Source organism: Rhamphochromis sp. 'chilingali' (genome assembly GCF_963969265.1).
Source record: "Rhamphochromis sp. 'chilingali' genome assembly, chromosome: 5".
Taxonomy (NCBI): Eukaryota; Metazoa; Chordata; class Actinopteri; order Cichliformes; family Cichlidae; genus Rhamphochromis; species Rhamphochromis sp. 'chilingali'.
Window position 1 is genome coordinate 26,450,115 of NC_137932.1, and position 10,771 is coordinate 26,460,885.

The 10,771-nt window shown below is 42.6% G+C and overlaps 1 protein-coding gene across 1 annotated transcript; it reads right to left on the minus strand.

Annotated features, from left to right (window-relative positions):
• Positions 1 to 10,505, minus strand: LOC308396808 (NACHT, LRR and PYD domains-containing protein 1-like). Its single transcript, XM_080882393.1, has 4 exons — positions 10,199 to 10,505; positions 4,477 to 4,653; positions 1,174 to 1,347; positions 1 to 500 (listed from the first exon to the last, which is right to left on the minus strand). The coding sequence occupies exons 1-3, from the start codon at positions 10,492 to 10,494 to the stop codon at positions 1,206 to 1,208; spliced, it is 615 nt and encodes a 204-aa protein (XP_080738519.1). The 5' UTR covers positions 10,495 to 10,505; the 3' UTR covers positions 1 to 500; positions 1,174 to 1,205.
• Between the last annotated feature and the right edge of the window lie 266 nt (positions 10,506 to 10,771).

The window sequence follows — 10,771 nt, forward strand, 5'->3', positions numbered from 1 at the left end:
TGTATTTACAAGTGACAAACTGCAACTCTACAGTACATCTACAGTATATATCAAATATATTCTGTATTCAAATCTATTGAGTGATGTTTGAAAGTCTTTCCAGGTGAGTTTGATCCAGGAGGATCTGAAGCCAGAGTCAGACAGAGACTGTGCAGAGACTGTAGAAGGACAGAGCAGCAGCAGAGCAGTCCAGATACACTGATGATCCTCTGTCAGATCCAGAGGGACACACAGGGATGATGCTGGACTCTACATTGTGTCTGATAGTGGAGCTGTTCTCAGAGCAGTTCACTCTGCAGCACTGACAGTCATCTGCACTTCTGCTTATTCCTCTGTCAGTCACTGCTGGATGAAGCTCTCCTCTCCACCTCCCAGTAACATGGCCCAGTCAGAGCATCTCTACACACAAGCTGCTGCTGCTTCAACCTCTCTGGATCATCAGGACACAGCTCCTCCTCCCTCAGCACACACACCGTCCTGTTTACCATCATCACCTCCACCTGCAGAGAGAAGAAGGAAGAGCAGAGGAGATAAACAAGTGTTTCCAGATAATCTTCATCAGCAGTCAGTCAGTGATGCAGCACATCCAGTATAAAGAGCAGCAGGGACTTCAGTGCTGGGACTGTACTAGGACTCATTGTTGCTTCACTTTTTCTAATCTTTGGATTTTTATTGAAGTTGATGAAAATGTTTTTCCCTCCTAGTTTGAGTTTGGACTTTCATTCATTAGAAGAACCTTGGTGTGTCCACTGAGCTCTGTAGGAACCCCAACAACAAGCCCAACAATCCAGATGGACGGTTCCAGCTGTTAACTGGAGGAATTCCATCCAAACATCTGCTCTCACTAAATTCTTCCTCACCTATAGACTGTGTTCTTCACTGCTTTAAACTTGGAAATGAATGCAGTCATTGGTCTGCGTGCTGCTTTGTTCAGAGAGCTGATTGGCTGTTGACAGTGTTTGATCAGAGCGTGTTAGCCGTTACTATGGTGACCATAAACTTCAGAAACAGGAAGTTTTTGTGTCCAATCCTGAAGCCTGTCACCATTCTCCTCTCACAGCTTCACTGAGAAGCTGCAGCTTTACAGTAAACACTGGATCTTTGTTTCATACTGACTGTGTTTAGTACAATACTGCTGACAGCACCACCCACTCACTCCATCACTCTACTGACCTCAGAGTCTCCAGTCTGTAGTCTGGACTCTGCTAAAGATCCCACAGCTGCTTCACATCTGGATCCTTCAGGTTGTTTCCCCACAGGTCCAGCTGTCTCAGATGGGAGGGGTTGGACTTCAGCGCTGCTGCCAGACAATCACAGCTGATCTCTGACAAACTACAGTCCATCAATCTGTATAAAGAATGAAAGATGTAAGTTTATTAGACAAAGTGTGAGCTTGAAATCATTCAGTGTTTCATCATCTGTTCAGAGCTGAAGAAGGTTCAGAATGTAGAAGTTTAGAAAATGGAAACTCCAAACAGCTGAAGCCAACAGGAAGCAGCTTCAAACAGGAAACTGTGCAGAGTTTCAGACTATATGCCCCGATGCAGCCAGTTGGATTTAGGAGATTTGAATCTCTGTTCTGTGACTAAGTCCTTGAATCATTTCTTCCAGTTGGTCCAACAAGACAGACTAAGTATTGGACATGTGTTGTGGCTCCATTAGGGGAGCTTCTAAATGTGATGTGATCGCCCCTCTGGGTCTGTCAGGTCACAGGACTGAAGAGAGCTCAAACCAGGCACACAGTTGTTCCAGTCTGGACCAAAGACTCTATACTGGGACTGAGGGACTGCTTTGACTGCACCTACTGGGACTTTTTAAAGGCTCATGTTCTCACTTAGATCATCGATTTCTACTTACATTTCTTTCTGGGAAAAATGGGGATTACTTTGAAAACAGGAAGTATTTTCCCCAATAAGCAGCCCTGGATTAGTAAATCACTCCAACATGTTCTCAGGCAGAAGGAGCTGTCTTGTTATGAGGGAGAGAAGAAAAAGATTGAGGCACAGTAATATCGCAGAAGCACTAGCTGGTAGTCGGGCCGTACGCGTGTCTTAGTGCAGTTGAACATAATCCACAAAGTAAGAAGACTGTTTTACTCCACAGCTAGTTAAAGCCCCGTTACTCCACACTGCCAGTCGCGAACACTTCCCCTGTGCACAGTTACCGTGTAATAAAGGAACAGTACGTAAAAATTAAATAAGGCAAGAAAATACAATTTAACTGTAAATCTTACGCTAAACAAATTATAAAGTAAAGACTGAAATTCCCCATTATCTTACACTTATCCTTATCCAAAATTATTCAAATTATTAACAAATATACACTCTGTCCAATCTGAGTAAACTAAGAGATGATTAGACCTTTATCTTATTCACACAGAAACGTGTTCAAAGAGAGATAAAGCAGCTAAAATCAGGTGTAAAAGTAAAGCAGAGGATGAGCTGAATAAAGGACACTCAAGGCTGGCTTGGAAAGGAATGAAGTCCATGGTGGGGATGCAGAACAAGGACCAAAGATGAATGTGATGCTGAATCAGCAGAAGACTTGGACTCATTTGATTCCAGCTTTGATATCATTGATTTCAATGAAGAGCTTCGTGATTGTAGCAAAGGGCTGGTAGCTCTGAGAGCCCCACTGATGAGGCGTTTGTGTGGAAATCTCTTAGTGGGACCAAAGAGAGAAAAAGCCCTGGTCCTGATGCTGTGGGAGGGAAATGATTGAAGTGTGCTGTGAGGAACTGACTGGGAGATTTTCACACATTTTCCAGTCCTCCTTGGAACAACAGGAAGTTCCCAGCATATGGAAACAAAGGTTAAGTGTCCTATGGCACTCAGTGATGATGGTGCTGTGGCCCCACCACCTCCACCTCTTTTTAAAGGAACTAACTGTAATCTGAAGCTTCAAATGGAACTAAGACTTCCTCCACTAGGTGGCAGTGTCTAATGAGAAAGTGTTAGTGGAGCTGGCCTGGAGTCAGAAACAGGAAGATGCAGGACTTGGGCTGAAATGGGGAAAAGTGGTTAGCACTAGTGCCTTAAAGCAAGAAGGTTGTAGGTTGAAGCTTGTTGGCCTTTCTGTGGAGGTTGGATGTTCTCCCACAGTCCAATGAAATGCTGCTTAGGTTCATTGGTGCTTCTAAATTGGCTGTAGGTGTGGATGTGAGAGAGTGCTTCTCTATCTCTCTCTGTTGGCCCTGTGATGGACTGCTCACCTGTGCACGTGGACCACGCCTCTTGCCCTATGACAGCTAGGGCACAGGCTCCAGCCCTGTGAGCCTAAGCTGAATAAACAGTTAGCAAAAATGATCCATAGATGGTTAGCATTTTGGTAGATAGCTATGACATGCTAATCCCATCCAGCAGCTGTATTCTACCTGTAAGCTGATCCCTGCTGAGCCAAAGCACTTTTTCATATACAAATTACAACCTTTAATAGAAACTGTTAGAGTGAATTGTTAAATGTTTATCATTTTTATGTTTACAATTTGTACATTGTTTTAACTATGATGAAAGAAATTCCACTGTCCTTCCCCCCAGATTCTCGAGGTTCTAGGTGGGGGGCTGTAGTCTTTTATCACAGACACAACCTTGTGCTTTTGATGTAAGCCTCCTGCGTTTACAACCCTTTGGTCAGCAGGTCTCACACACACACACACACACACACACACACACACACACACACACACACACACACACACACACACACACACACACACACACACACACACTCTTACAGAAGTTCACATATATACATACAATGCTTTGTCTTAGAACCAAGGGGGCGTGGCTTTGTTCTGACGTGTTTTGTGTGAACCGTCTCTCAATAAAAGGTAGCAGGAGGAGGTCAGATCTGGGGGTCATTTTCGTGGTGGACACAGACGAGGCCTCCCTTGCGCAAATAATCGATCGATCGACTGTCTTGTTTTCTTCATGATGAATAAGTCTCTAGAATTAGCGGGGCTTGTGGAAACACAGACCCAATAGAAACCTAACAGAGTTGATAAAGAATAATGAGAAATGTGCTGATTTAAAGCCTTTGAAGTGCATCAGATGATCTCTGTCCACTTCTGTCCACTCATTCATTCATGTGAGCTTTCTAATGCAGCTTTGATCTTCACAGTCTGCTTCATGAAACGTTTTGGATGATGTGTGTATGTTTGTGTTGGACTGCTGTCTGTAAAGCAAACAGACATTTTGCTTTGGATTTCAGTGTCAGACAGACTTTAAGGTGGAATGAAGAGTTTGAGAGTTTAACAGTGAATTATCCAGTGGAGGATTTTTCTTCTTCTTTGAAGGTTTGAAATGTGAACATTGTTCTGCTACAGTCAATGGACTAAACCAGAGAAGAAGAAAACAGACTTTACCATGAAGATCCTCAGTGTGGATCAGTATAATATCAGCCTGATGTCTGCAGTTTAGTGTCAGCACAACTTTCACATCATATTCATCTCAGCACAACTAAAACATGCTGACTGACCCCAGAGTTTCAAGTCCACATCCTGGACTCTCCAGAAAGCCACACAGATGCTTCACTCCTGGATCTTGCAGGTTGTTGTTGTCACTCAGGTCCAGCTGTCTCAGATGGGAGGGGTTGGACTTCAGTGCTGCTGCCAGATAATCACAGCTGATCTCTGACAAACTACAGTCCATCAATCTGTATAAAGAATGAAAGATGTAAGTTTATTAGACAAAGTGTGAGCTCATTCAGTGTTTCATCATCTGTTCAGAGCTGAAGGAGGTTCAGAATGTAGAAGTTTAGAAAATGGAAACTCCAAACAGCTGAAGCCAACAGGAAGGAGATTCAAACATACACAACAAGAGAAAAAACTCACTTTCACACAAGCATCTACTGTAATTATTGTCACCAAACTCTGTGGATCCTTTATTGCAAATTCAAATGGGATTCAAATGGTCAGACAAAAGAGGGTTATGAGGAAATATGATGAAATGTTGTGTATTAGCAGCAAGTTATTGAATCATTTTCCTCAGAAACCAAACAAAATGATTGACAAACATGTTTTTACAAACTCAGTGTTGGACTTGGATCAGCAGGATAAGCTGATGTTTAAAGGTTTTTGAGTCTCGCTGCATGAGAGTCCAGTTATTACTCAATATTTATGGATGATGTTCTATCAGTGTTGCACTTTGTAGACGCTCCCTGAGCCTCACAACCAGCTGCACATGGACCAGCTGACATTACCCAGCATTAGAGGCGGATGTAAAAAAATGGATTCTCCTATTTAAATCTTTTTAATTTGAATAAAGCGATGTTGATTCATTCAATCCTGAATCGATTTTTAATATAAATGTATTTTGCCAGAATCTCAGGTTAATGCTCCCAAAAGTATTTTAACAACAACCAAACAGATAAAACGGTAAACGACAGCAGCTAAACACACAAAGATGGAAACACAGAGCGTGGATCGTTCACTCGACGACACGTACACGGACACGCCGTCGGGGCTGAAAGTGGACAGCTCACAGATCCTGAAGCTGCAGGTTTCATCTGTCTCCAACCAAAACTGACCCAACCAGCAGCAAAAGAAGATCCAAACTACGCTTTACGTTTGATGAACATCATCATGAATTCTCTCTGACTTTGACGTTTACTTCCTGCACAGCTCTCTCTCTCTCTCAGTGTACTTCAAGAACAGTTTACCTTCAAAAATCTGTTTTCTGCATTATTCACTGCTTATTACGCACCAGTCTGCTGTTGTGTTCACTGCTGTCGGCCTCCGAAAACAAAGCCTCATTTCTGCTGTTCAATACTGAAGAAATTTAAACCTTTTAAAATGATGACAGATTACAAACTCTCAGCTGTGTCTGTAATCAAACCTCTGTAACTTTGCTTCACTTCAGCAGCATCAGCTCATGTTCACATGTTGATTCATGTTTGCTTCAGTTTTTGATCGACTGCAGAATATTTTGAAGGTTATCTGCTATAAAAAGCCAGAACAGGAAAATCTGCTTCATGTGTTTCTGTTTGATCCTCAGTGACTTTGACACAAAGCCCTCTGCTGTGATGATCACACCTCTCATCAAGTCTCACAGTGTCAGCTTTGTTTTTATACATATGGATGTGCGCTGATAAATGATCAGAATTATAATATTTCCCACTGTCTGCTGTGTGCCGTGACCTTTGACCTGCTAAAGAGAGTCAGCTGTGGATTATTCATGGTTGTGTCTGATACTTAGAACTGTGAGGAAGAACACTACACAGTTAATCAGGGCCCCTCTCTCTGAATCAGGAAAGGTGGGCAGGGGCCGCGGGAAACTCCAAACAGCTGAAGCCAACAGGAAGGAGATTCAAACAAACACAACAAGAGAAAAAACTCTGAATGTTTCACATTAAAGTCTTACATTTATCATTAAAACAGAACATAGATTTTCAAAAGTCGTGTTTTTCCAACCACAAGGCTTCACTTTTAAACGTGAAGTGTGAAAGAAATGGACATATTTGGAGTCACACTTTTTTCCAGTCACATTATTAAAGCAGACAAACTACAAGCTCATTTTCATTCCAACAAGTCATGTTCTGACCTGGACTAACAACACTGGTCTCTGTGTGCAGCTGGCTGTGAGACCAGTGCTCAGGGACCGTCTACAAAGTGCAACACTGAAAGAACATCACACACTAATTTGCTTCCAGCAATTTCACACAACCATCTACTGTCATTATTGTCACCAAACTACGGAGAAAAAAAACATGGGAGAAAAAAAAAAAATTAAGACGGACTTTTGCGAGATCTCGCAAAAGTTTTAGCCGCATTCTTCGGCCTTCGACCTCCCGTTAGCTCAAAGCTAACGGGAGGTCGAGACCTACTACAGCCAGGAGGAACACTGCTTTCCCATCACATCGTGCCTCGACCTCCCGGTCGGCTTCGAGCCGGCGTCCGAAGAATGCGGCTAAAACTTTTGCGAGATCTTGCAAAACTTTTGCGAGATCCCGAGTTAGTTTTGTGAGATCTTGCAAAAGTCCGTCTTAATTTTTTTTCCTCCCATGTCCCCTGTGGGGCTCCGTACCAAACTCTGTGGATCCTTTATTGCAAATTCAAATGGGATTCAAATGGTCAGACAAAAGAGGGTTATGAGGAAATATGATGAAATGTTGTGTATTAGCAGCAAGTTATTAAATCATTTTCCTCAGAAACCAAACAAAATGATTGACAAACATGTTTTTGCAAACTCAGTGTTGGACTTGGATCAGCAGGATAAGCTGATGTTTAAAGGCATTTGAGTCCCGCTGTATGAGAGTCCAGTTATTACTCAATATTTATGGATGACGTTTTTTCAGTGTTGCACTTTGTAGACGCTCCCTGAGCCTCACAGCCAGCTACCCATGGACCAGCTGACATTACCCAGCATTAGAGGCGGGTGTAAAAAAATGGATTCTCCTATTTAAATCTTTTTAATTTGAATAAAGCGATGTTGATTCATTCAATCCTGAATCGATTTTTAATATTAATGTATTTTGCCAGGATCTCAGGTTAATGCTCCCAAAAGTATTTCAACAACAACCAAACAGATAAAACAGTAAATGAGAGCAGCTAAACACACAAAGATGGAAACACAGAGCGTGGATCGTTCACTCGACAGCATGTACACGGACACGCCGTCGGAGCTGAAAGTGGACAGCTCACAGATCCTGAAGCTGCAGGTTTCATCTGTCTCCAACCAAAACTGACCCAACCAGCAGCAAAAGAAGATGCAAACTACGCTTTACGTTTGATGAACATCATCATGAATTCTCTCTGACTTTGACATTTACTTCCTGCACAGCTCTCTCTCTCTCAGTGTACTTCAAGAACAGTTTACCTTCAAAACTTTTTTTTTTGCATTATTCACTGCTTATTACGCACCAGTCTGCTGTTGTGTTCACTGCTGTCGGCCTCCGAAAACAAAGCCTCATTTCTGCTGTTCAATACTGAAGAAATTTAAACCTTTTAAAATGATGACAGATTACAAACTCTCAGCTGTGTCTGTAATCAAACCTCTGTAACTTTGCTTCACTTCAGCAGCATCAGGTCATGTTCACATGTTGATTCATGGTTTGCTTCAGAAGAGGTCTCTCAGTCTGGACAATCCACATTGATGGCATGGCATGAAACAGCCAGGTCGCTGGACTCGCTGCTCCTGTGTCAGCGCAGAGCAGAGGCACTTTGCTCCCTCTTCCCCCTCCTGTGTTTACATGTTGCGCTGTCACGTGACTTGACTTAGACGCGTTGGGGGTTGTTAAGTTGTTTACCAGGGCCGTGCAGAGAGGTTTAGAGGGGCAGGTGCTCAAAGTTAAAAAGGGGCACATTGAACCAGGCTGAATAACAACAACACACATTCATCAAGAATCTAATATGGGCAACAAGGCAAAGCAAATGTAGCCGATGCTTTACCTGATGGGTACAATGTTGCTGTTGAGGGGTTGCTGTGGATAGTGCTGGAGGGCAGGGCTGTGTTGATCTGAGACTGTAAACATTAAAAAGTCCATAGGAGAGATGGTAGCTGATTAAACAAGTGTCATGAGATAATAACAAAATGCAAAGATTGGTGACAGCGCTTGGAACCATAAGGCAACAAAAAACTGTGAGAAATAATTCAGGCTCTGCCTGTGAATCACTCTTTGCTTCTCTTCTTCCTTCCATCATTTCATATATCACTCTCCACTTGAGAACAAGGCACAACTTGCTATTGCAATAAACTATAATCTAATTATCCACACCTAACAACTCTTGCACTTAATCTTTAATAAAATGATGACAGAAAAATGTTATAGCACTGCCTTTAGTAGCCTCACACAGCTCCTGCGGTTTCCTCCTCATGTCCTTACCAGGCATGTCTGGACAATGTTATATCATGAGTAATATTTTTTTTAAAAATCCATTTCATAAAACACACACATGCACGCACACACAGTGATATTTTAGACCTTCTTCAGAATACTGTATATACTTTGGGCATCATGGTGCTGATCCAGAATCTTTTTTTTTAATTTTATTACTAGAGCTACAATAATAAAGCAATGAGGAGGGGGAAGTAATAAATATGAAATAATGTCATTATGATGATTCCATTTGTTTCACTATCCACTCTGTGCAGGGGCAAAGCTTATTACATTTTTAAACTGTAGCGATACAATAATTTTACTGCTGTAAAATCCAAATTTTGTCTTATTTAAAATATAAATCTAATATAATCTGCTTCTTAATGTATGTTCTTTAAAATACAGCGTGTGTTTTTTAATATATTATAATTATAATAATGCATAATTATGTGGACATGCATATTAGATCGTTTTTTAGTGAAATATAATCCCCCCAGAAAGGCAGGAAAAGCCCTGTAACTTACTTTAAAACTAAATATGTTCTAAATACTTTAAAACTAAATATGCTTCCTAAAACGGTGGACAGAGCTGCAGACCCATGACAGCCAGGTAGCCAGCAGATATGACAGCACTACTTGTAAGCCCATACTCCTAGGTGGTATACACTACAGTGTACGCTGTACACCTACTTACTGGTTTTGTCGCATCAGTCTGTGTCTCTGAGTTAACTTGTGTTTCTCCTACAGCTCCGGACCGGAAAAAATGCGCGTGCTCTTTGTGAGCTCGTTCCCGGCTCGTAACCAGCGCGTTCTGCCGTCAAGGGCGATCATTGGTTAAATGTGATCATGTGACTGATGCAAGCCAGATCCTTTTATTTAGCAAAACTGTGATTAATAGTTAAATATTATTGTTGAGGGGCACAGACAGGACTCCGCACGCACACACATTAAAAAAAAAAAAAAGAATTAAAAAAAAAAAAAAAGCCCCTCTAGCCCCCCCTCTGCACGTGCCTGTTGTTTACATATTATTTATATTTTTACCAGTTATTGTTATTGAGAATTTTAATTGTAAATTTTGTATTATAGTTTCTCAACAGTACTTGTTTTGATTTGTTTACTGGTTTGCGCAATTTATTGAAAAATTTTTATTAAAAAAAAAAAAAAAAAAAAAAAAAAAAAAAGTAAACTGCCACGGCAGACCTGATGGCATTTTCATGCTTCACAGCATGATTTATTCTTACAATAATCACATGGCTGCTGTAACAGTACATTCTGCTGCAGCTTTCCTGCTGCACACATCACAATCAACAACAACACAGAACACAGCACAGGTTTTACGCCGGCGAGGCATGATTGTAGATGCCGCGCAGGTAAGTCCATCTCACCTGCAGCGCATCGCAGAACGTACTCCGCCACATACCCCCTTCGCCCCTGAGGCCGAATCTAACCTACTCGCCCCCTCCGCGAGCAGGCAAGGGAATCGGCCCGGATCATCGTCGCCCCAGGTAGCCTTCCATGTGGCAAACAGCGGCGGGGCAGCAGGCATGGAAGTGAGCCGGGGCTCACAGGCAGCTGAGCAGGCGGTCGGCGCGCAGTACTGCGCAGCGTGCTGCCTCTGTTGGAAGAGAGGCTGGACCGGACAGCACGCTGCCCTCGGGTGTGGCAGGACCCCTGTGCACATCTGTCTCCAGCTTGGCAGGTCCCGCTGACGCGCCAGCCTCCGGCTCACCCCGAACCGGTCCTTGCCGTGCGCTGTCCACCGTTACAATAATCACACGATTTCTCTAACAGTACATTAGTACAACCGCTGCAGCTCGCCAGCTGTACACATCACTAACAACAACACAAGCAGAGCACAGGTTTTAAGCCAGCCAGGCGTGATTGTAGACGCGGTGCAGGTGAGTCCATCTCACCTGCAGTGGCATCGCAGAGCAGCCACAATAAGAAAGCATTTTCTA

Excerpts from the sequence above, each read along its gene's own strand:
- LOC308396808 (XM_080882393.1), bottom strand. The coding sequence starts at position 10,494 with ATGTGCACAGGGGTCCTGCCACACCCGAGGGCAGCGTGCTGTCCGGTC. Across the intron at positions 4,654-10,198 it reads CGTTCTGCGATGCGCTGCAG|ATTGATGGACTGTAGTTTGT; the intron begins GTGAGATGGACT and ends TTCTTTATACAG. Across the intron at positions 1,348-4,476 it reads TGTGGACTTGAAACTCTGGG|ATTGATGGACTGTAGTTTGT; the intron begins GTCAGTCAGCAT and ends TTCTTTATACAG.